General features: G+C 51.2%; 2 protein-coding genes across 4 annotated transcripts; one reads left to right on the forward strand and one right to left on the reverse strand.

Moving 5' to 3' along the window:
* Nucleotides 1-7,091: 7,091 nt before the first annotated feature.
* LOC102399128 (nitric oxide synthase interacting protein) lies at nucleotides 7,092-18,392 on the reverse strand. 2 transcript variants are annotated; one of them, XM_025270006.3, is made up of 9 exons: nucleotides 18,256-18,392; nucleotides 10,341-10,513; nucleotides 9,654-9,759; nucleotides 8,728-8,809; nucleotides 8,145-8,307; nucleotides 7,940-8,058; nucleotides 7,573-7,760; nucleotides 7,350-7,458; nucleotides 7,092-7,198 (listed from the first exon to the last, which is right to left on the reverse strand). In XM_025270006.3, the coding sequence occupies exons 2-9, from the start codon at nucleotides 10,408-10,410 to the stop codon at nucleotides 7,127-7,129; spliced, it is 909 nt and encodes a 302-aa protein (XP_025125791.3). In that variant the 5' UTR covers nucleotides 10,411-10,513; nucleotides 18,256-18,392; the 3' UTR covers nucleotides 7,092-7,126. The 2 variants fall into 2 exon arrangements, with proteins under 2 accessions (XP_025125791.3, XP_006080156.3); XM_006080094.4 differs by having other exon boundaries at nucleotides 10,341-10,411; nucleotides 18,256-18,383.
* A 98-nt stretch (nucleotides 18,393-18,490) lies between these two features.
* On the forward strand, nucleotides 18,491-24,784 carry PRRG2 (proline rich and Gla domain 2). Of its 2 annotated transcripts, none has more exons than XM_025270012.3 (8): nucleotides 18,491-18,628; nucleotides 19,198-19,260; nucleotides 20,056-20,226; nucleotides 20,855-21,030; nucleotides 21,197-21,236; nucleotides 22,731-22,866; nucleotides 23,688-23,825; nucleotides 24,197-24,784. In XM_025270012.3, exons 3-8 carry the CDS (start codon nucleotides 20,142-20,144, stop codon nucleotides 24,213-24,215), a joined length of 594 nt encoding a protein of 197 aa, XP_025125797.1. In that variant the 5' UTR covers nucleotides 18,491-18,628; nucleotides 19,198-19,260; nucleotides 20,056-20,141; the 3' UTR covers nucleotides 24,216-24,784. The 2 variants fall into 2 exon arrangements, with proteins under 2 accessions (XP_025125797.1, XP_025125795.1); XM_025270010.3 differs by having other exon boundaries at nucleotides 20,130-20,226.
* Nucleotides 24,785-24,787: the final 3 nt, after the last annotated feature.

Consider the following 24,787-nt stretch of genomic DNA (forward strand, 5'->3'; position numbering starts at 1 on the left):
ATACCAAGGCAACATTTCATGCAAAAATGGGCTCGATAAAGGACAGAAATGGTATGGACCTAACAGAAGCAGAAGAGATTAAGAAGAGGTAGCGAGAATACACAGAAGAACTGTACAAAAAAGAGCTTCATGACCCAGATAATCACGATGGTGTGATCACTCATCTAGAGCCAGACATCCTGGAATGTGAAGTCAAGTGGGCTTAGAAAGCATCACTATGAACAAAGCTAGTGGAGGTGATGGAATTCCAGTGGAGCTATTTCAAATCCTGAAAGATGATGCTGTGAAAGTGCTGCACTCAATATGCCAGCAAATTTGGAAAACTCAGCAGTGGCCACAGGACTGGAAAAGGTCAGTTTTCATTCCAATCTCAAAGAAAGGCAATGCCAAAGCATGCTCAAATTACCACACAATTGCATTCATCTCACACGCTAGTAAAGTAATGCTCAAAATTCTCCAAGCCAGGCTTCAGCAGTATGTGAACCGTGAACTTCCAGATGTTCAAGCTGGTTTTAGAAGAGGCAGAGGAACCAGAGATCAAATTGCCAACATCCGCTGGAGCATGAAAAAAGCAAGAGAGTTCCAGAAAAACATCTATTTCTGCTTTACTGACTATGCCAAAGCCTTTGACTGTGTGGATCACAATAAACTGTGGAAAATTCTGAAAGAGATGGGAATACCAGACCACCTGACCTGCCTCTTGAGAAACCTATACTCAGGTCAGGAAGCAACAATTAGAACTGGACATGGAACAACAGACTGGTTCCAAATAGGAAAAGGATACGTCAAGGCTGTATATTGTCACCTTGCTTATTTAACTTATATGCAGAGTACATCATGAGAAACACTGGGCTGGAAGAAGCACAAGCTGGAATGAAGATTGCTGGGAGAAAAATCAATAACCTCAGATATGCAGATGACACCACCCTTATGGCAGAAAGTGAAGAGGAACTCAAAAGCCTCTTGATGAAAGTGAAAGAGGAGAGTGAAAAAGTTGGCTTAAAGCTCAACATTCAGAAAACTAAGACCATGGCATCTGGTCCCATCACTTCATGGCAAATAGATGGGGAAATAGTGGAAACAGTGTCATACTTTATTTTTGGGGGCTCAAAAATCACTGCACATGGTGATTGTAGCCATGAAATTAAAAGACGCTTACTCCTTGGAAGGAACGTTATGACCAACCTAGATAGCATATTGAAAAGCAGAGATATTACTTTGCCAACAAAGGTCTGTCTAGTCAAGGCTATGGTTTTTCCAGTGGTCATGTATGGATGTGAAAGTTGGACTGTGAAGAAAGTTGAACGCCAAAGAATTGATGCTTTTGAACTGTGGTGTTGGAGAAGACTCTTGAGAGTCCCTTGGACTGCAAGGAGATCCAACCAGTCCATCCTAAAGGAGACCAGTCCTGGGTGCTCATTGGAAGGACTGATGTTGAAGTTGAAACTCCAATACTTTGGCCACCTCATGCGAAGAGTTGACTCACTGGAAAAGACTCCGATGCTGGCAGGGATTGGGGGCAGGAGGAGAAGGGGACGACAGAGGATGAAATGGCTAGATAGCATCACCAACTCGATGCACATGAGTTTGAGTGAACTCCGGGAGTTAGTGATGGACAGGGAGGCCTGGCATGCTGCGATTCATGGGGTCTCAAAGAGTCAGACACGACTCAGCAACTGAACTGAACTGAACTTCACATGAGGTGGCCAAGGTATTGGAGTTTCAGCTTCAGCATCAGTCCTGCCAATGAATAGTCAGGCCTGATTTCCTTTAGGTTGGACTGGTTGGATCTCCTTGCTGTCCAAGCGACTCTCAAGAGTATTCTCCAACACCACAGTTCAAAAGCATCAATTCTTTGGCCCTCAGCTTTCTTTATGGTCCAACTCTCACCTCCATACATGACTACTGGAAAAACCATAGGTTTGACTAGATGGACCTTTGTTGGCAAAGTAATGTCTCTGCTTTTTAATATGCTATTTTGGTTGGTCATAACTTTTCTTCCAAGGACAAACATCTTTTAATTTCATGGCTGCAGTCATCATCTGCAGTGATTTTAAAGCCCCCCAATAAAATCTGTCACTCTTTCCATTGCTGCTGCTGCTGCTGCTAAGTTGCTTCAGTCGTGTCCGACACTGTGCGACCCCATAGACGGCAGCCCACCAGGCTCCCCCATCCCTGAGATTCTCCAGGCAAGAACACTGGAGTGGGTTGCCATTTCCTTCTCCAGTGCATGAAAGTGAAAATTGAAAGTGAATTTGCTCAGTCGTGTCCGACTCTGTGCGACCCCATGTACTGTAGCCCACCAGGCTCCTCCATACATGGGATTTTCCAGGCAAGAGAACTGGAGTGGGGTGCCATTGCCTTCTCCGCTTTCCACTGTTTCTCCATCTATTTGCCATGAAGTGATGGAAGCAGATGCCATGATATTAGTTTTTTGAATGTTGAGTTTTAAGCCAGCTTTTTCACTCTCCTCTTTCACTTTCATCAAGAGGCTCTTTAGTTCTTCACTTTCTGCCATAAGGGTGGTATCATCTGCATATCTGAGGTTATTGATATTTCTCCCAGCAATCTTGATTCCAGCTTGTGCTTCCTCCGGCCCAGCATTTCTCATGATGTACTCTGCATAAAAGTTAAATGAGCAGGATGACGATATACAACCTTGACGTACTCCCTTCCCTATTTGGAACCAGTCTATTGTTCCATGTCCAGTTCTAACTGTTGCTTCCTGACCTGCATACATATTTCTCAAGAGGCAGGTCAAGTGGTCTGGTATTCCTATCTTTTGAAGAATTTTCCACAGTTTATTGTGACCCACACAGTCAAAGGCTTTGGCATAGTCAATAAAGCAAAAGTAGATGCTTTTCTGGAACTCGCTTGCTTTTTCGAAGATCCAGTGGATGTTGGCAATTTGATCTCTGGTTCCTCTGCCTTTTCCAAATCCAGCTTGAACATCTGCAAGTTCACAGTTCACATGCTGTTGAAGCCTGGCTTGGAGAATTTTGAGCATTACTTTACAGCGTGAGAGGTGAGTGCAATTGTGTGGTCGTTTGAGCATTCTTTGGCATTGCCTTTCTTTGGGATGGGAATGAAAACTGACCTTTTCTAGTCCTGTGACCGCTGTTGAGTTTTCCAAATTTGCTGGCATATTGAGTGCAGCACTTTCACAGTATCATCTTTCAAGATTTGAAATAGCTCCACTGGAATTCCATCACCTCCACAGCTTTGTTCTTAGTGATGCTTCCTAGAGCCCACTTAACTTCACATTCCAGGATGTCCGGCATTAGGTGAGTGACTATACCATCATGATTATGTGGGTCGTGAAGATCTTTTCTGTATAGTTCTTCTGTGTATTCTTGCCAACTCTTCTTAATGTCTTCTGCTTCTGTTAGGTCCATGCCATTTCTGTCCTTTATCGAGCCGATCTTTGCATGAAATGTTCCCTTGGTATCTCTAATTTTCTTGAAGAGATCTCTAGTCTTTCCCATTCTGTTGTTTTCCTCTGTTTCTTTGTATTGGTCACTGAGGAAGGCTTTCTTATCTCTCCTTGCTATTCTTTGGAACCCTGCATTCAAATGGGTATATCTTTCCTTTTTTCCTTTGCCTTTAGCTTCTCTTCACAGCTATTTGTAAGGCCTCCTCAGATAACCATTTTGCCTTTTTGCATTTCTTTTTCTTGGGGATGGTCTTGATTCCTGCCTCCTGTACAATGTCACAAACCTCAGTCCATAGTTCTTCAGGCACTCTATCAGATCTAATCTCTATTTGTCACTTCCACTGTATAATTGTAAGGGATTTGATTTAGGTCATACCTGAATGGTCCAGTGGTTTTCCCTCCTTTCTTCAATTTAAGTCTGAAATTGGCAATAAGGAGTTCATGATCTGAGCCACAGTCAGCTCCTGGTCTTGTTTTTGCTGACTGTATAAAGCTTCTCTATCTTTGAGAATATAATCAATCTGATATTGGTATTGACCATCTGGTGATGTCCATGTGTAGAGCATTCTCTTGTGTTGTTGGAAGAGGGTGTTTGCTATGACCAGTGTGTTCTCTTGGCAAAACTCTATTAGCCTTTGCCCTGCTTCATTCTGCACTCCAAGGCCAAATTTGCCTGTTAGTCGAGGTATCTCTTGACTTCCTACTTTTTCATTCCAGTCCCCTATAATGAAAAGGGCATCTTTGGGGGGTGTTAGTTCTAGAAAGTCTTGTAGGTCTTCATAGAAATGTCCAACTTCCCTCCTCCCTTCAGCCCCTGGTAACCACTAATTTATTTTCTGTCTCTATGGATTTGCCTATTCTGGACATTTTATGTAACAGAGTGTGACCTTTCGTCTGACTTTTTACTTTGTATAATGCTTTCAAGGCTTATCCACTTTGTAGTATGGATCAGAACATCATTCCTTATGTCTGAGTAATATTTCATTGCATGGATTCAGCCCATTTTGTTTACCCACTCATCAGCTAATGGACATTTGGGTTGTTTCTTTTTTCTTTTCTCTCCCCTCCCCTGGGTTGTTTCTACTTTGGGGCTATTAGAGGATTCGTGCTGCTAGAATCATTCATCAGAGAAGGCAGTGGCACCCCACTCCAGTACTCTTGCCTGGAAAGTCCCATGGATGGAGGAGCCTGGTAGGCTGCAGTCCATGGAGTCGCACAGAGTCGGACACGACTGAGCGACTTCCCTTTCACTTTTCACTTTCATGCATTGGAGAAGGAAATGGCAACCCACTCCAGTGTTCTTGCCTGGAGAATCCCAGGGACGGGGGAGCCTGGTGGGTTGCCGTCAATGGGGTCGACAGAGTTGGACACGACTGAAGCGACTTAGCAGCAGCAGCAGCAGAATCATTCATGTCAAAGTTTCTGCATGAACATTATGTTTTCTATTTTCTTGGGTCTATGTGTAAGAGTGGAATTGCTATGCTCATTTTTAAAGGGATATGGAAATCTACTCGCACGATATCCCCTTTTGCATTTTAAAATTTTGATTCAGATAAAGTCCACTTGTTTTGCTGTATAGGTCTATGAGTTTTGATAAATCAGTCATCTGACCACCACAATTAAGATACTGAATAGATCCATCATGCTGCCCCAAATTCTTATTATGCCAGCCTTGCAGTCAATGCCTCCTGCTCCCCTAGACACCAACAATTTGCTCCCTGTCTATATAGTTCTCCCTTTCTAGAAAAGTCTCCCCATTAAAAAATCTCAACCAGTAATTATAATTGTCCTAAAATGCTGTGGGCTAGCTGATGCTGAAGGTCAAGATAAGCGCCGCACCCCGCCCCCCATGCCCATTTCTTGCTCTAAACTGTAGAGCACCATCTAGAGAACCTCTGCTGAGAAAAGACAAAATTTGTCTCCACTTCCCGTCCCTCCCTTTAGCTTCTGCTGTGGTCTGACTCTTGCTTCCTCTCCTTGTTACTTTTGAAATCTTAAAGAAAACCTATCTCTTAGAGCTAAGACCTTGACTTGCACCCTACCCCTCCCAGGAAAGGGTATCTCAAAGGGCCTGTGAATTAAGGAGTGAGATTTAGGCTCCTTGTGGAAATCTGAGATTTCCAAGTTGCACCTTTAAGTCTTTATTTGGGGTGGCGAATGGCCTGTACCACACATAAACAGGACTGGAGTCCTTGGGTGGATGTGGTCCCAAGAGAAGACTCCGGGTGGTTAAAGGCTCTTAGGGAGGACAGAGATTGGGGGTGTTTAGGGAGGGCTGATCTCATCACTCTGGGTATAAAGGGATGGGGTGAGAGCTTGCCACAGTGGAGAGGTGTGTGGGTGGCAGTGTGTAAAGTCTGAGGGAGGAGGAAGCATAAAATGATGGGGGGAAGGGCAGGACTGAACGAGGGGATCCAGAGGTGGTTGACCTCTGGGGGAACCTGGGTTCAGCTATGGCCTTGAGCAGTGTGACTTTGGGCAAGCTTTCTCAGCCTCAGTGAGCTATTCTGCAAAATGGGTACAAGCATTCTTCCCTCAAGATTGTGGCCAGGACTTGCACACACTGTAGACCGACAGGCCCAGAGGGCACTTCGGCTAGTTTCTGGAGACTGGGATCCCAAGAGCAGGGCGTGAAGGTTCTAGAAATGTCTGAGGGAGGAAATGCTGGGTTTGGGGGGCTCCCCAGGGTGCAAGCAAGGATGACCCACCCTCCTACTGATAACTTTTCCCTGCAGCACCCCAGATACACCCCCTGGTCCTACATGAGCTTGCCTAGCATTCAAGGACACTTACGAATCTCGTCTGGGCTTTAGATGACAAGACCGTTTTCCAAAATGAAAGGGCAGAGACTGTTCAATGAACGGAGAAGTATGTGCACGGAAATCTCTTTGGTGGAAAAAACTCCTGTGAGAAAGACCTGGCCGATGAAGACCTGGCAGGACAGGACCCGGGGATCGCTCTGAGAGGCAGGACTTCCAGTCTTTATTTTTACACTCTTTGCCATATTTTGCAGCTTTTAGCTCTGGTTCTCCACACTGCACAGGGTCTGTTTTTCTGACTCAACGGTTATTAAAAACATAGCTTGAAAGGGCCCCCCTGCCCTCCCAGCCGAGTCCGAGCTCCAGGCAGGTCCACCAGACCGGGTTGCTCTGACCTCCTCCCACTCTTCACACCCGCGGAGCACATTGCTGCCTCCCGGCTTTTGCACTGCGGTTTCCTCTTCCTCTCCACCCTCCAGCCTTCAGCGGCGGGGAGGGGGTGTTCCTCACAGCCTTCTCTAGACTGGGTGCCTAACTTTCTCTCTCTCACAGACAACAGCACTTCATTTCCTTTGGGTGTCTTATTACACTTTGCAATGGGAGACACGTGCCGCTGAAGCTCCCAGGCTTCAAATTTGGTTTAACTCAAAAGGAATGCGCGGGGATTTCCATCTAGCCCGTTAACGTGGCGCCCTCCGGTGGTCGCCGCTCACATTCTGACTTGGGGCCACTCAACCCATTTACAGCTGTGCGTTTGCATTCCATTCAGACTTCACTCTTAACGTGAGACCACACCAAACATTCCTAGCCCAGGCTTTCAAAGCACAGTCATTCCGGAGCGCACGCCATTCCTGGGCTCCTGGGCTCCGGTGCGGTGAATGAAGGCGCCACATGGCCAGTTGCGTCCAAGCCCCTTTTATTTGGTTTCCCGCGCTCAGGCCTGCATCACCGGCCGGGACTTCTCCGCCTGCAGCTTCACTCCGGAGCCCGCGAAGCCGGTGCCACCCTGTAGGAGGAGAGGGTGCCATGAGGGTTCCCTAGCTTCGGAGGTGAGGCTGGGCCCTGGCCCCTGGCTTGATGAGGGCGGGGCTAAGATAAAAGGGCGGGGTCTCTAGGAGGAGGGCGGGGTTACCGGAAGGCCAGGGGGCGCCACTCACCCGCTGCAGCACGATGATGTCACGGTCCGTGAGCTTCTCCCCGGTCACCGGGTCCACCATGTCCTTGCGAATCAGCTTCTCCACGCACTCCAGGGTGACCACAGCCCCACTGCGGTGAAGGTGAGGGTGGGGGGTGTGGATCAGGGGCCCTGCCCCAGACAGTGAGCCACACCTGCGCCCGCCGCGTCCAGCAGGTCCCCGGGCTGTCCCCTTGGCGACTCACGAGGGCCGCAGCACGGCGCACGGCGTGGCGTTGCTCAGGCTGTCGCGGGTCACAGCGCACACGTAGCGCTCGCTGCGCGTGATGAGCCCCACACGGTCCACGGAGCTGTCCAGCGGCGTGAAGCGCACCGGCGTCAGGTCGGACATGCGCAGCGGCTTCCCGGACATGGGGCAGGTCACGATGCGCGACTGGGGGTAGGGGTGCGGGTGGGGGAGGGAGGCAGGGTCAGCAGGCGGCGCTGGAGCCGGGTGGTGGGAGGATGGTGAGGGGACCTTCAGGACCCCCGTTTGGGCGGGGGGTGGGGGGGTGAACCTGGCCCTCTCTGGCAAAGAGGACGCACGGGCGCGCGCTGGGGTAGGGGGCTCACCGGCTTCTCCAGCTTCGTGGCCTTCGCCTCGGGGGTCAGCGACGGGATCCAGAAGCTGGGCAGCGCTTTGTCCTTGTCCTTGCCTGCAGGGCCTCCACTGGACCCGGGTTGGGCATCGTCTGTGGGGAGGGGGGGAAGGGCTAGGATGCCGCACCCACGGAGGCACCTGTGGGACCCCCCACCCACCTGCAGACTCATCTCTCACCTGGGCCGTTCCCTGCCGAGGCGGCCTTGGGCATGAAGGGGTTGAGGGGCCGGCTCACGATGGCTGCCTCCTTCTCCAAGAAGCCCCGCACATGGTCCTGCGCCGCTGCCCGCTGCAGCTCCTTCTGCTCCTCTCGCCGGGCGCCCCGCTGCTTCTCATAGGCCTGCAGGCGGCCAGGGAGCAATGAGCCGGGCACCCTCCTGTGGGTTGTGGGTTTGGGGCACCCTAGGTGGGGGCAGGGTGGCTCTCTGAATTTAAAGGAGGGTAAACCGGGACCCACCCAGGGCACACTCCGGGCAGAGGCTCTGTTTGGTGCCGGCTGGTGGCCGCAGTCATATGCCGTCTTTCTCTGCTGCCTTGGCTGGTTCCTCCCATCAACTGTAGGACACCCGAACCATTTCCCTTTTAGCTGGTTTGGGACTCGGTGGCTTTTCTGTCCCTTGGCAGCAGAGTGGTCAACAGCTTGGCTGGAGACAGACTACCAGAGCTCAACCCTGCCTCTGTCACTGATGAGCTCTGTGGCCTCTAGAAAGTGCTGTGACATCTCCTGGTCCCAGTTTCTTCACCCACAAAACAGGCTCACCTTCATCTGCCGGGCAATTTCCTTCTTCTGGTGCAAAATGTACTCGAGGATTGCTTCCCGCTCATACAGGTAGCCATCTGGGCTGCAAAGAGAGGATAGGATGAGAAGGCATGGCCAGCAGTTAACAGCCACCCGCCAAACATCAGCTCCCCGTCCTGGAGACCCCCTAAGCATCTTACAGGCAGCAGCTCACTCAGGGCTCTGCTTAGCTCTCTGAGGTGACTGCGCCCTTTTAACTCTCCTGGCTTTGTAATGTGCTCCAACGCGTAGGGGGAAATCTCGTGCCATAAAGGGTTAGCTCAGGAAGCCAAGGTCGTCCACACCCTGCATATTCCAACCAAAGGCCTGGCCTGTGCCTGGCTCCTGGGAGGGTACTTCTAAGCCCTTGGAATGTCCCGCCTGGTAAGGGTTTGCCTGGGGGGTATGGCTTATGTGGCATCAGCTGGATCTCTGCAGTCAAGTGAGGGAAGTGAAGTCGCTCAGTCGTCTCTGACTCTTTTCGACCCCATGGACTGTAGCCTACCAGGCTCCTCTGTCCATGGGATTTTCCAGGCAAAGGTACTAGAGTGGGTTGCCATTTCCTTCTCCAGAGGATCTTTCCAACCCAGGGATCGAACCTGGGTCTCCCACACTGCAGGTAGACGCTTTACCATGTGAGTCACCAGGGAAGCTTCTGCAGTCAAGAGGAAGATAACGGGAAGCACTCCGTGAACTGTTATCACAGGCTGGCAGTGTCCCAGGAGCCCTACCCTCTATTATGAGCGTATTCTCTCCCACACCGCGTGAAGTACACTAGGATCGTGCCCAGGTATCAGAGGGGACACCGAGGCTCCGGGAGGGTAGGTGGCTTGTCTAGGGCGCCCTGGCTGTACAGCCCCTCCCTTGCCCTTTGCCCCCCGACCAGCCCACCCACGTGCCCAGCTTACGTGACGACAGGGTCGTGGCAGGGCTGCAGTGAGAGGCAGCAGCAGTCGAAGTCCTTGACGGCATCCCGGCTCAGTCGAATGTTCTGGGTGCCATAGCCTGAGGCCGCTGGGGACAGGAACACACAGATGGATGGAGAGACAGGGGATGTGCCCCTGTGCAAATCCTGAGAGAAAGGCACAGCGAGGACACAGCGGAGGTGGGGGTGCTTGTGCAGTCAGGAGCTTGTGCCCGGGGTCTGTGTGTCGGGGGCAGGGCACACCCACAGGAGGTGTTCATCCCCAGAGGGTAAGTGACAGACAGGCTCTGAGGCAGCCCGAGGGCCAGCTGGGGGAAGAAGCTCATGGCTGACTCCCCTCGGGCCTTCTGGCTCTGGGACCCAGCTCAAGCGCCCGCACCTCTCTGGGCCTCAGTTTCCCCGTCTGGAATATGGGCTGACAACACTGATTCCTTCCTCTGTGGGTGTTTAGGAGGTTTAGTCGAATTCAAGCAGGAAGGCACTTAATGTACAAGGCAGGGAAAAGGCTGTTGGCTTGTGTGGGCTGTTAAGTCTCTGGTTATGACCATCAGTCACATGGGCTATGTTAACACGGTCAGGAGAAAGACACGCATAGCAAGCTCAACCAGAGGGGCAAAGTGAGCGACCTGGGCATTTTGGGGTCCATTTGCCCCCCTCGCAAACCCAGTACCTGTGTCCTTCTTTTTCTCATGGTAGGTGTAGACGGCCCCTGCTGTGCAGTTCTTGCCGTGCCGCGTCATCCTGCGGGGGAGGAAGGGGTAGCTGCAAGGCGGTGGTGACCGGAGGGAGCCCACACAGAGAGGACTGGACCTTTATGGTCCCCGAGCTGACCTGATGGGGAAGCTGGGAGTGGGGCAGGGGAAGACAGTTTTGTATTCATTAAATGGTTAAGAAAGGCCTCTACCCTCAAAAAAAAAAAAAAAAAAAAAAAAAAGGCACTCCATCCTGAAAAAGACCTGAAGTTTGCTTCTGGAAGTGGTGTTGGAAGGGGCACAAATTGCAAGTTATCCTGAGGTGGTGGAAGGAGGGTTACGTGCAACCTGACAGAAAGTTCTGGCATCTGAGGCGATGGGTGGGCCAAGAACTCGCGTGGGAGACTGAAGCGCCAGGCAGATGCTCTGGGTTCTCGAGTGCGTGTGGATGCTACACGCGCATTTCAACGGAGCGTGTCTGGATTCGCTGAGGTGCAGTGTGCCTGTTGCCCAAGTTGTTCCCTCATGTGTCATTCGCATTGGAATAAATTCCAAGTTTTCAAAACAAGTGTTAGAGGGAGAACTGACTGGTAAATCAACCAGAAAAACCCAGCTACCCTGATAGGAAAACGCACCAAGGGTGAGAACAGGAGAGTTCCAGGAGCGGCCCAAAGACTGATAGGTGGATGCCTCAAGCTCTCCTCACAGGAGAACCACGACAAGACATCACTGTGCTCTTCTCTCCAGGGCGGCGGGTGGCACCATGAGCACGTGCTAAGGCCAGGGTGAGGGCTGGCAAGAGGAGCCCCCGCAGGGGATGCTGGGGGAGCACGTACGAGGATGTTCACAGTGGTGTCGTTTATCCTGGAGGGGAGCTGAAGGCAACTGAATATCCCACCCTGGTGGAACGGACAGTGAGTGCCCACCAAGGAGACCACCCAGCAGTGAGATGCAACTGACTGGGTGTGTACAGAGCATCATGGGTGGATCTTAAAACCATGGCGCTGGGTGAAAAGGAAAGAAAACAATCTACATGTGCACCAAACATTACATTTTGAACACCTGCAAACAAAAGGATCAAGCATGTAACAATGGCTGCCCATGTAAGGGAGGGGACTGGATAGGGGATGGATGCACGCATGCTCAGTCGCTTCAGTCCTGTCCCACTCTCTGAGACCCCATGGACTGCAGCCCACCAGGCTCCTCTGTCAATGGGATTCTCCAAGCCAGAATATAGGGGTGGGCTGCCATGCCCTCCTCCAGGGGATCTTCCCAACCCAGGGACTGAGCCCACATCTCCTACATCTGCCACATTGGTAGGCAGGGTCTTTACCAGCTAGTGGAAGACTAGGGGGATTACAAGAGTAATCCCCTTTTAACAAGAGTAAATCAATCGAACAAGCTAAGGGTTGATGGGATCAGTGGAATAAGACCTTCTGCCTGGCCTTGGCCCTCTCCTGGCTGTGACTCTGGATGGGTAATTCCCTTTGGTAAGAGGTTCGGAGAACCAGGGGCTGTACCTGATGTTAACTGGATGGCTGGGTGGACTAAATGAGGTCATACACAGTCTGGCTATGGAATGTTCAGGAAATTATTCTCTCCAGTTCTCTGGCTGCAAGGAGGAGTCAGAAGGCAGGGGTGGGGGCACCACCAGGGGCTCCCAAAATATGAAAAAGCAACTTCATCTTTATTTCCCTGGTTTGTGATGCTTTCAGAAACTTGCCTTTCTCTTTCAAAACATAAACCTCTCCTGGAACTTATGGACCTTGCACGCCCCCTACTGGCATCTTCCTCCCAGTAGGTACATTTACAGAGAATAGATGCACAGACCCGTAAGGATGCAGTTGATGTGTTTTGACAGATGCATACACCCTCCTAACTACCGCCCCAATTGCGATGTGGAACATTCCTGTCACTCCAGCCGTGGCCACTGTGCTGCGTGCAGAGGTTCACCTTGGTGAAACACCCCAACTTGACCCACGGCCCCTCCTCAGGCTTCCCCTTACCCCCCAGCTTTGGAGCAGGTGTCTGGCACCTGCTGCCTCCCCGGCTCACCTGCCACCCCCCTCCTCCACCCTGGCCCCCTGGCCCCCGCCCCCGTCCCCCCACCCATCACCACTCATGAAGGTCGAGTTCACCTCCGCAGGGACAAATTCCCCACTCTATTCTTAGTTGTCAACTGCCTTGACCCTCCGTGGTATTTGGCACTGGGCTGCTTGTCTTGTGGCCAAGCTCTTTGGCTTTGTGGACTGGGACATTTTCTCTCTGAGAAGAGAGAACTGCTAGAGAGGGATCATTACTTCTCTGGGCTGTCACGGGAATAATCACAAGGGACACTGCTTGACCCCTGACCCCTAGGCCAACTCCCCGCGGCCTCATCTCATCAAGTGTCCAACTTCAGCCACCCTCTGAGGTCTGCTCCATCGGCATCTCCACTTTGGAGAGAGGCAAATAGAGGCACAGAAGTGAAGCCACTTGCCTAAGCCAGTGGTTCTCAAAGTAAGGTCTGCCGAGACCCCAGGGGTCCCTAAGATACTTTCAGGGGGCCCACAGAACAATTTCCATGACACCAATATGCGTTTGCCTCTGTTCCTCTCATTCCCTAATAAGCGTCCGGTGGAGTTTTCCAGAGGCTGTGCGACTTGTGTTTGTACAACCCTGGCTTTAAAAAATGTCTGGTACAGAGTGAAAGAAGCCAGGTACAAAAGGCCCTACTGTTGATTCCGTTTATATGAAAGGTCCAGAATGGGCAGATCCATAGAAACAGAAAGGAGACTGGTGGCTGCCACCCGCTGGGAGAAGGGAGGACGCGAGTGGGGAGAGGCTGCTAAGGGGGATGGGGTTTCTTTCTGCAGTGATGAAAATGTCCTGAAATCCGAAAGTGGAGATGGTTACAAAAATAGTGATTATATGAAAAACCAGAGTTGTATACTTTAAGATGAGTTTTTTGTTATCTGAATATTTCAATAAAGACCCTTTCATGTCTGTTTTCATCTTATAAGGCAAATCTTTTTTCCTTTGGCCACACTTGTGGCTTGCAGGATCTTAGTTTCTGGACCAGGGATCGAACCCAGGCCTTCAGCAGTGAAAGTGTGGAGTCCTAACCAGCGGACCACCAGGGAAGTCCCCAGATGTGGCCAACTATGATGGATCGAACTTCCACAAACAAAAGCTTTTTGGAGTCCTTGCTGATTTTTAAGATCCTGAGACCAAGAAGTCTGACAACCGCTGACTGGGGTGGGCAGGTTTATGGTCTCCTCAGTTAGGACAGGCTCAGAAAACAGAACACTAGCACTTCAGAGAGGACACATCCAAGTAAGAGCAGCTATTATTTATCAACCTTCCCCTCTTACAGAGGAGAAACCAGGCCCATGGAGCCCCCCTGGCAACAGAGCTGGACTTGAACCCAGGCACTTGGGCTCCAGAGCTGCACCCCACTTAGTCACGTGACAGCTGGCAGTCCTCCCGGGGAGGTCACAATCCAAGAATAAAGGCTAATCCACTCCCATTCTCCTAAGAAATCTTCAAAATCCACAGTCTAGTCCACCCTTTTAATATGTCTCGACTCAGAGAACAATTTTCACTGGAGGAACTTGTCCAACATTTAGATTTCATAAAATTTACAGGAGCAAATGTACATTCACTCGTCCTGGTTGCCCCAGACATACTTAAAAGTTTTCCAGGGACTGAATCCAATATTGGTGCTTGAATGTAAATTAATTAAAATGAAGTGATTAAAAAAAAAAATACAGTCCCTCAGGGCCCTGAGACAAGTATCAAAGTGCGCCACAGCCTCTGGGGACTCGTGGCTACTGTGTTTAAAAACCATGATCACAATACCATGGATGCATTAATAATTCCTTAACATCATCTACTATCCAGCTGGTATTCAAATCTCCCTTATTATCTCCCCAGGTCTTTTTCTGCAGTCGATTTGTTTGAATCCTCAATCTCCTGAGGTCAGAGATCCCTCTGAGAACTAAAGGATGAAAAAACTAAAGAAGAACTAAAGGATGCTACGAGTCCCCTCCTGCGAAGAGCATGGGGTCACATGGATGCTGCTGGCTGTCCCAGGGGGGTGCAGGCCTGTGCTGCTGCTGCTGCTGCTGCTAAGTCGCTTCAGTCGTGTCTGACTCTGTGCCACCCCATAGGCGGCAGCCCACCAGGCTCCTCCGACCCTGGGATTCTCCAGGCAAGAATACTGGAGTGGGTTGCCATTTCTTTCTCCAATGCATGAAAGTGAAAAGTGAAAGTGAAGCCGCTCAGTCGTGTCTGATTCCTAGGGACCCCATGGACTGCAGCCTACCAGGCTCCTCCATCCATGGGATTTTCCAGGCAAGAGTACTGGAGTAGGTTGCCAGCCTGTGTTAAGGGAACCCAAAGGGCCAATTACATTCAAGGAACTCACAGACAGATATAGGAAGTATCGGAAGCAGGAAGGAGGGAGGCTCCCTAAAAGCAAAGGGGAACATCTGAGATTTTACTATTAATAGTGACTGGTATTCATCTAAGAGGTTCGGTAAACCCAGCCCTGTTATAAGCATTTTATACATGTTAACTCCACTGAATCCCAGGGCTTCCCTGATAGCTCAGTTAAGAATCTGCCTGCGATGCAGGAGACCCTGGTTCGATTCCTGGGTTGGGAAGATCCCCTGGAGAAGGGATAGGCTACCCACTCCAGTATTCTTGGGCTTCCCTGGTGGCTCAGATGTTGAAGAATCCACCTGCAACGTGGGAGACCTGGGTTCGATCTCTGGGTTGGGAAGATCCCTTGGAGAAGGGAATGGCTACCCACTCCAGTATTCTGGCCTGGAGAATACAGTCCATGGGGTTGGAAAGAGTCGACCAAGCGCCTTTCACTTTCACTCTCCACCGAATCCCACAGCACAAATGGCTGCTACAAACAAGGAAACAGAGGCAGGGAGAAGGTGCCCAGTGCAGCCGGGGGTTGCCCCAAGCATCTACGTCTGTGCCCAAGGCCATCGCTGGTGCCGCCTGGCTGCAGGTGGCCCCAGGCTCTGTGCTGACTCAGTGTGGAATGGGCCCTATAGGCAGGGCCTGGCTCTGCTCCTGGAAATTCCTGTGGGCCTGGTCCGCCCCCTACCCTGCCCTGGAAATCCTATCCGCTTCCTCCTCCCAGGACCTATCAGGAAGCCTGAGGGAGGCATTCCTGATGCTCTGACAATGCCCTGATTTACCTCCATTACAGCCATCTCAGAATTTCCCCCTCCAGACTAGGGGCCCCCTAGAGGTGGGGCCTGGGCTGGACTCCAGGCTGGGTCCCAGCACTGCCTGGCACCTGGGGGTGGGGGCTGGGCACAGAGATGGCATGATAGTATCAGTTAACGACTTCCAACCATAGGGCCTGGGTAGGTGTGTAATCAATGAAATGAACCATCCATCCAGTCAATACATCACAAAAGCACTATAATAATAGAAATGACTGGACTTCCCTGGTGGTCCAGTGACTAGAAGACTTTGTGTTCATAATGCCGAGGACCCAGGTTTGATCCCACATGCCATCACGAAGATCAAAGATCCCATATGCCACAACTAAACCCCACCACAGCCAAATAAACAAATAAATATTTAAAAAGAAAAAAACCCAGGATGGTGTGGAGGGGGAGACTGTTAGAAATTAAGAGGAATTTAAAAGACAAAACAATTATTTGAATTGATTCTGATTCAAACAAATGAGATTTTTATTAGGGTTGCTTTTGTAAGTATTATGATAATAGTATGATATTATGATAATATGATAATACAATTATGATAATAGTATTGTGGTCATGGAAGAAAATGTTCCCGCTTTTTTGTGTGCCTGAAAACGAAGATCATGGCATCCGGTCCCATCACTTTATGGGAAATAGATGGGGAAACAGTGGAAGCAGTGGCTGACTTTATTTTTCTGGGCTCCAAAATCACTGCAGATAGTGACTGCAGCCATGAAATTAAAAGACGCTTACTCCTTGGAAGGAAAGTTATGGCCAACCTAGATAGCATATTCAAAAGCAGAGACATTACTTTGCCAACAAAGGTCCGTCTAGTCAAGGCTATGGTTTTTCCTGTGGTCATGTATGGATGTGAGAGTTGGACTGTGAAGAAGGCTGAGCGCCGAAGAATTGATGCTTTTGAACTGTGGTGTTGGAGAAGACTCTTGAGAGTCCCTTGGACTGCAAGGAGATCCAACCAGTCCATTCTAAAGGAGATCAGCCCTGGGATTTCTTTGGAAGGAATGATGCTAAAGCTGAAACTCCAGTACTTTGGCCACCTCATGCAAAGAGTTGACTCATTGGAAAAGACTCTGATGCTGGGAGGGATTGGGGGCAGGAGGAGAAGGGGACAACAGAGGATGAGATGGCTGGATGGCATCACTGACTCGATGGACGTGAGTCTGAGTGAACTCCAGGAGTTGGTGATGGACAGGGAGGCCTGGCGTGCTGCGATTCATGGGGTCACAAAGAGTCGGACACGACTGAGCGACTGATCTGATCTGTTCTGATGCTTTTTAAAATTAAAAAAAAAATTGTTGAAAAATTTTTAAAAAGTTGAAATATAGTTAGTTTAGTGTTGTGAAATGTCTCTGCTTTTTACACATGTATCCTAAAGTATTTAGGGGTGAAATGTCACAATAGACAGGCTTTGCCTTATATATTTAATTTAAAAAAATACCCAGCCAATATGGCAAAAGTATTAATAAACAGAAACTCTGGCCATAGGAATTTTTATATTATGATCCCACTTTTATGTAAGTTGTGTTAGGTAGGAAGTTAGACATGAGCAAGGAGGGGAAGCCTGGCTGAAAGGGATGCAAGCCTTCTCTAAACTCAGAGACACACCCAGGAGAGCTCACAAATATGCTACAAATATAACCACAGAGACTTTTCAACTCCTGCACAGGTATCCTATTCACACAGTGGATACAAAATGACCACAGGGGCCTCTCCAAGTAACCTTACCTGCGGTTAGGCAGTTAGGAGCCTATTAAGACATAACCAACACAGCCTGCTGCTATACAATTTATAATTAAATCATTGAGCGTATGCTCATTTCTATTCCCTTTCATTGACTGGTGGTGGGTAGAAGCCCTACTTTGAACGGGGCAAAGCCAAAAGGAGACTGGAAGTGTAAAGAGGGAGGCTTGACAGGAAGGATGAGGAGGACTCCTACGGAGTGTTGGATTAATAAAAGATTATCTGCTTGAGCTGAATGGAGCTGTAACTTGTCTGTTGTTCTACACCTTTTCGTCCATTGCTCCAAATTTTTGTTGCCACGAGACAAGAACGGAGGAAGAGACATTAACCTGACAGGTGGGACATTTTCATAGTAAAATATTAAAGTAAAACTGCTTTAAGGATCCATCAAGACCTCAGTTCACAACGAATCGGCAGCACCATCAAGGTGAGAACCTAGGACTGCCTAACCCCAAAGTTCCACAGAGGAAAACGTTAACCTACAGCAACTCCAAGAGGGAAGGGCCTGTCAAAAAGGTGCAAGGAGGCAGCGGCGGCGACTGCACAACCCTTCCCCGCTCTCCCCATCACGATCTGAGAAACTGAGGCCACGAAAGGGTGTGTGTGGGGGGTGCTTCTCATTCAATATCACTCCTTAGACCTCCAGAAGTCCCAGTCTCTTCCGTGCCCTGGGATCCGCAGCCCATTCGTCTGCACTGGAATTAATACTCTCGGGAGAACTGCCGGATGAAGGTTTGGCTGCCTAAAGGGATTTAAAGCACCTCCAATTCGGCTTCAAACTTGAGGCACCTAGAGCGCTCTATTAATAACTGCCAGGAAGTCGGCATTTCAAAATATTGTCCCAGTCCTGAGACCACAAGACTCTTGCCCACAGGAAGGCAATCGCACTAACACTATTCTTCTACCGCCTAGAACTCACCTCACAGACGACCCCTCTTCCCTCGGTGGCTACTTCAACAGTACCCCTACACCGGAAAGGAGCGCTGTTTTCCCTCTCCGCTCCGACGCTTCCGCCCGGGGAAGAGACCGGAAGTAGTTCTGCCCCTAGAGGCGGAGATAGCTCTTCTGGCTACGTAATTTCTCCCTTCTTTTTTTTCCTCCCTCCGGAAACGTGAGTGGCAACTCGAGGGTTCCGGCCGGTGAAACTGGCGTGAATAGGGGGCGTGCTTAGTAAATACTAGGCGTTTCCCAGGGCGGGCAATTTCCTGCTTGTTCCTAGGCTTTGCGTCTCTTCAAGCCTGTGTTTAAGGACTAACCACTTTGCCCAGAAATTGAAAAGCCCGCTTACCAAAGTATGTATCATCCACTTCTCTGCCGCAAAAGAAGAAACAATAGAGAAGGGACAGCTCCTCTGTCCCCACTTTGTACATGGAGCAGTTGAGAAATCGAAAGTCAAAGCCTTTCAAATTGTCTCAGGAAGCAGGAATTTACTGCGGCATACCTACCTATCTCTAGGGACTAAGGCATACGTTTCCCTCCAGATTCTAGATAGCTAGATATCTAGATGTTCATTTCCCTAGCTCAGCCTGGCGAGCTCTCTGGGGTGGGGTGGGGGGAGGAAATTATAGGAGGGGAGGGGAGGAGGCGCCTATCCAACACTCTAAGTGTCCCCATGGTGTCAGGAGACCCAGGCTCTTTATGAGGCTCTGGACGTTACACCCTTAATTATAAGGTCCCTTTATCTATTTATGTATTTTTTCATAAGGTCCCTTTAAATACTCTGTCCCTTACCTGAGTCCCGCCCAGGGCAGGTAATAAAAAACCCCGCCCCTCTTGCCTGGAACCAGGATTGTGCCGGCTTTAATGAATAAAGCGCCCTCTGGTTCCTCTCCCCTCCCCTCTCCCCTGCCCCTCTTCACAGCTGGCCGCAGTTAGCCGAGGAGGCCCTGATTAAGGAGACGACAGTGCTCAGAAGTCTAGGCAGGTAAGTGAATGTCCCTGGAGGCAAAGCTTGGCTTGGGGACCTTGGCGACCTGGCTGTTGGAGCCCCTACATCCAGGAGTCCAGGATCACTGCCCCCTCCCTCAACTGCTGGACCCCAGGATATGCCCCTCTGGTTTTACGTCTTGTATACTATTTGATCTCTGTGGGTGGAAAGGTTTCCCTGGTGCTCAGGCGGTAAAGTATCTGCCTACAGTGCAGGAGACCTGGATTCAATCTCTGGGTCAGGAAGATCACCTGTAGATGGGAATGGCAACCCACTCCAGTGTTCTTGCTTGGGAAGTCCCATGGACAGAAGAGCCTGATGGGCTACAGTCAATGGGGTCGCAAAAAAGTCAGACACGACTGAGCGACAAACGCTGTAGGTGGATGTGGCAATGGGCACAGAGAGATGGGTGTGGATGTGGCAATGGGCACATGGAGATTATCAGGAAGAAAGGAATCCAATCAATGGACGTGTTTACGAGCGCCTGCTATGTGCCCAAACCCATGCTGGGTGCTGCATGCACAGCTGGGAAAAAGATAAGCTCCTGGCTCTGGTCTCTGGAGGGACACTGCGTTTGCTGAAATCCTGCCTCTGAATCTTGCAAACTGTGTGAACTTGGGCAAGTTCTTTTACTTCTCTGTGCCTCAGTCTCCTCCTGTATCAAACGGAGATAATAATAGCACTGTGATGAAAATGAAACTGAGTTGATAGAGGTAAATGACCTTGAACAGTCTCTGGTCCAGATTACAGGCCACGTAAGTGTCTGCTCTTATTATAATTCACGGACCACAGAGTCTGATCAGGGAGACCTGGCCTCATTCTTCAGTGGCTGAGGCACTTCTCATCTAACCACACCTGGTTCCTAGTGTCCACAAAATATGAGGGGCCGCCCCTCTGTGCTGCTGCTATACCTGGGATTGGCCGCCTGCCTGGACACTTCACCCAGTGGGAAGCAAGGCCGAGGTGAGTGTTGGGGGGAAGAGCCAGAGTCCAGGCACCAACACCCACCTTCCTCTGGCCCAGGAGAAACCCTGCCTCCAGTCGCTTCCTCCCCAGGACCTCATAGCTCTCCGTCTCTTTAAGTTCAGGCTCCTTCATGTCCCCAAGGACTTCCCTGTAGCTCAAACAGGAAGGAATCTGCGTGCAATTCAGGAGACCAGGGTTCGATCCCTGGGTCAGGAAGATCTTCTGAAGAAGGAAATGGCAATCCACTCTAGTATTCTTGCCTGGAGAATCCCATGGACAGAGGCGTCTGGCGGGCTACAGTCTGTGGGGTCACAAAGAGTCGGACACAACTGAACGACTAACACACACACACACACACACACACGTGTCCTCAGTCCTAGGAGCCCTCCGTTTTCTGTCCCTTGTGTCTTTTGGGTTGCCCTGGAGGCTCAGACGGTAAAGAATCTGCCTCCAATGCAGGAGACCAGGATTTGATCCCTGGGTCCAGAAGATCCCCTGGAGAAGGGAATGGCTACCCACTCCAGCATCTCATGGACAGAGGAACCAGGGCAGGCTACAGTTCGTGGGGTGGCAAAGAGTCAGACACAACTGAGCGACTAATGCCCTGTGTGTCTTTTGGGCCTAGAGGTCTTCCTGGACTCCCCAGAGGCACAGAGCTTCCTGGGCAGCCGTAAGCGGGTTCCAAGAGCCAATTACTGGGACCTGGAGTTGTTCACGCCAGGGAACCTGGAACGGGAGTGTCTAGAGGAGATATGTTCCTGGGAAGAGGCGCGAGAGTACTTTGAGGATAATATTCTGACGGTGAGGACCTAGGGTCTCTGGAGGAGTCCCCTCTAGGACCTGGGGGTGGGGTCCTGCCCCTCAACTCCCTCTGCCCTCCTGCCTCAGAGATCAGGGTGGGCTGGTCTGGGGGTGTGGAATCTTCCAGATAATGCTTTTCAGCCTTCCCTCCTCCTGTCCATTCAAGGATCACTTTTGGGAGAGCTACATCTACAATGGCAAAGGAGGTGAGTTGGGAGAGCTCTGTCATCCTGTACAACCAGGGCAAGGCTTTACCCGGGAGGCTGAACCACCATCCCCCACCCAAAACTGGCTCCCTCCAGATTCCACGCTCCCTGAGTTCCTGGAGGGAGTTGTCAAAGAAAGCCCTTCCTCTGAGACTAGAGCCCTTGCCTCAGAATCCCACCACACCTCACTGCGGGGAGGTCCCTGTCCCCAAGAAGGGGGACAGTTGGAAGGAGAGGTTACAGCCCTGAGGCCTCAGACTCAGAAGCCCCGGCCTACCTGAGCCCATCTTTGGAGTTCAGAGCCTCAGCAGCTTGGTTGCTAAGGGGGTTGCTCCCTAGCAACAGGGCCAGGGTAGGCCAGTTGGTGGAAGCCTGTGTGTCTTCACCTGCCGGATCAGCCCAGGCCCAACCCCAACCCCTCCTCTGAGTTCTGAGGCCCCCGTGGTGGCTGCAGCCTTGTTGCTAAGGGGGGGGGGGGTGCTCCTTAGCAACCAAGCCTGGCCTGACCAAAGAAGCCAGCAGCACTCACTACCTGGTTGGTTCCCCCTCCCCCACAACTCCATCCTGGCTTTGCCCTGGTTGCTAAGGAGGCCTTCTCCCTAGCAACAACACCTAGCCAGGCTCAGGACCCAAGGCCTCCTGCCCACAGGAGGACCCCCCTCCAGGTACCAGGCATCTCACCCCCCTAGTGGCTTGGTTGCTAGGAGTGTATCCTTAGCAACAGGCCCTAAGCCTGGGCTAGAATCCTCACATTGGTTGCTAGGGGAGGTAACTGATTTGCTACAGGCCTATGAAGGTCTGGTGGCTACTTGAATCTACCTGAAGCGTGTCCAAATCAGGAAGACCCACCTTCTGAGTGCAGCTTTTTTCGAAGAGGGCTAAAAGCCTGGGGTTTACTGTTTGAGGAAAGTCCCCGCACTACCCAATCCTAAAGGAAGCTTCCTCAGCAGCAAGACCTAGCAAGGCCTCAGGAAGCCAGGGTTCTCCCTGTGCCCCACCCCCCTTTTACTCAGATATGAAACCTTGATTGCTAAAGGCACTTCACCTTAGCCAAGGGTCCACATGAGTCCTAAACCCTATTGCTCTGTGACTGAGGGGGGATGTCCCCCTTGATAGATGAGTTTTTCTGACCTGTCTGATGAGGCCCCGCCCCTCTGTGGGCTGGTTGGTAAAAGGGACTGCATTCCAGAGGGGACAGGGTTGCCAGATAAAATACAGGATTGTATTTTATCCCCGCCCTACACCCCCAGTTAAATTTGAATCTCAAATACACAGGGATAATTTTTTTTTTTAGTATATCTCATATATTCCATGAGACATACTTATACGAAAAAGTTACTCATTGTTTATCTAAAATTCACATTTAACTGGGTCTCCTCGTTATTATTTGCTAAAATCTGGCAGTACTCAGCGTGGGGGCTCAGAAAATTGTCTACCTGGACTCCCTACCTTAACTAGGCATGTCAACTGCAAACACCCCCCCACCCCCTGCAGGACGTGGACGAGTGGATGTCGCAAGCCTGGCTGTGGGGCTGACAGTAGGCGTTGTGCTCATCATCCTGGCCGGCCTAGGAGCCTTCTGGTATCTACATGGCCGTCGGGGCCGCAGGCAGCGTTCCTGTCCTCAAGAGTAAGGGGCTTTGGGGGCTTTAGAGCTTTAGAGCAGGGTGAGCAAGGGAGGGAGGGTCATCCTAAGGAGACGGACCAGATCGGGGGCAGGTGGGCACTGCTGAAAGATCTGAGGAGATCGTCCTGTGAAGAGTCTGTGAGATTCTGTGTCCGGTTGCAGCATCCGATTATATCCACAGCGCTTGGCACCAAATAGGGACTCCGTCAATATTTGCTGCCTGGCTGTCTTTGCAGTACCCGGTTTACCAGTGATCTTCATCCTGTGGATGCTGTATCTGATGAGGCTGCAGCCTGTGGTCTGTGGGTGTCTGTGGGATGTCAGTTTCTGGGGTGACAGGATGAGGCTGTCTTTGTGTGTGTGTCCGTGTGAGTTGTCTAGGTGTGTCTTTCTCAGTGACAGAGTGTAAGAGAGTGCTCGAGCATCCGTCTTCAAGTGGAGTGGATTTGGAGGTTTCCAGGAAGAGTTTGTTGGAAGAGTGGATCTGGGAAATTTGTGCCTGAGTGTTTCTCTGTTGTGTCTGTCTGTTTCTTGTGTGTTCTCTGCAGGGCTGTCTGTTTCTCCATGACTCTGCCTGTATCGGGGCACATGTGTCTGTGAATAAGCCTGTCTCAGCAACTGTTGATTTCTGTGACTGCCTGTCATTGCGTGGTGCTTTTCTGTGTGCAGAGTTCGGTTGAAGGTGACCCTCTTTTTCCCTGGTCTATCTCCCTTACTTTGTCCCCCTACGACCCTCAGAGTCTCTGTCTCCCTAAGTCTGACCTTTTCCCAAGGCTCGCTCTCCTGTAGGTTTCCCCTGCTAACAGTGCACCTTCTGTCCCCAGTGTCGAACTCATTAGGCCCCTTAGCGATCTGAGCCCGCAGACGCCCCAGCCTCCACCCCCACCTCCAGGCCTCCCCACCTACGAGCAGGCGCTGGCGGCCTCAGGGGTGCACGACGCACCTCCGCCCCCCTACACCAGGTACGGGGCTGGGCTTCGGCCTGGGGGCGGGGCACAGAGGGAGGGCACGGCTGGAGGAGGGGCGTGGGCTTAGGGGCGGGACTTAGAATTTTAAGCTTATTATCCAGGGAGAGGCTTGGAGAACGGGGGCGTGGCCCAGCCGTGTGTGTGTGTGTGTGTGTGTGTGTGTGTGTGTGTGTAAAATATTATAGGAGGGTGGATCTTGTGTGTGTGTGTGTGTGTGTGTGTGTCTGGTATATTGTAGGAGGGTGGGTCTTGAACCCAGAGGGTCCGGGATTGGCTGAGACGCCCAGGGCGGGTCGGAGTGGTCTTGGTTGATGGGGCAAAAACAGCCGGGCCTTTGACTCCGCACTGTTTTCCTCCCCCTGCAGTCTCAGGAGACACAGCTGAAGAGCGGCTTCGGAGCGGAGCCGGGGTTCTCTGAACCGTGCCCCAGATTCGCACCGGATTCCGGAAACCCCCAGGGCTCTTAAACTCCGGAGCTGAGCTTGGAGGGGTGATGGGAGTAGGGGTCGTCCGGCTCGAGGCCTACCCTAGCACACGTGTTTCCGCTGCGTACGGATACACGCAAGTTCCCAGGCAACGTGTTCCCGCGTCCCGGCCCCTCGCAGGCCCCCACGGTCTTCTGACCTGGGGGTATCCGCCAGCCCCGCCCCCAGGGTAGGAGTGCGTGGAAACTCGGACCCAGGAGCGCAGTCCGGGTGCGCAGACTCGCATGTGAGCGGGTGTGACACGGCCATCGCCCTCACTGTCACGGACCACGGACACGCAGAGACTCGCCTGTGCACACGCGTGTTTCCCTGCGCTCCCCGTGCGCGCATAGGGGCACTTTGCAACCCAGGAAAAGATTGGGAGGGGGGGGTGCGTATTGCAAGCGAGCTCGGTTGGGGGCAGGATCGCGCTGCACCTGGGGGACTGGAGTTGAGCTCTTTCCCCAAATAAAAACACCTTGGAAAAGAGAT

This window comes from Bubalus bubalis, chromosome 18, assembly GCF_019923935.1.
Source record: "Bubalus bubalis isolate 160015118507 breed Murrah chromosome 18, NDDB_SH_1, whole genome shotgun sequence".
Lineage (NCBI taxonomy): Eukaryota > Metazoa > Chordata > Mammalia > Artiodactyla > Bovidae > Bubalus > Bubalus bubalis.

Excerpts from the sequence above, each read along its gene's own strand:
- LOC102399128 (XM_025270006.3), bottom strand. The coding sequence starts at position 10,410 with ATGACGCGGCACGGCAAGAACTGCACAGCAGGGGCCGTCTACACCTAC. Across the intron at positions 8,308-8,727 it reads AAATTGCCCGGCAGATGAAG|GCCTATGAGAAGCAGCGGGG; the intron begins GTGAGCCTGTTT and ends GGCCGCCTGCAG. Across the intron at positions 7,761-7,939 it reads CCACGAAGCTGGAGAAGCCG|TCGCGCATCGTGACCTGCCC; the intron begins GTGAGCCCCCTA and ends CCCTACCCCCAG.
- PRRG2 (XM_025270012.3), top strand. The coding sequence starts at position 20,142 with ATGAGGGGCCGCCCCTCTGTGCTGCTGCTATACCTGGGATTGGCCGCC. Across the intron at positions 20,227-20,854 it reads CAGTGGGAAGCAAGGCCGAG|AGGTCTTCCTGGACTCCCCA; the intron begins GTGAGTGTTGGG and ends TTTTGGGCCTAG. Across the intron at positions 22,867-23,687 it reads CAGCGTTCCTGTCCTCAAGA|TGTCGAACTCATTAGGCCCC; the intron begins GTAAGGGGCTTT and ends TTCTGTCCCCAG.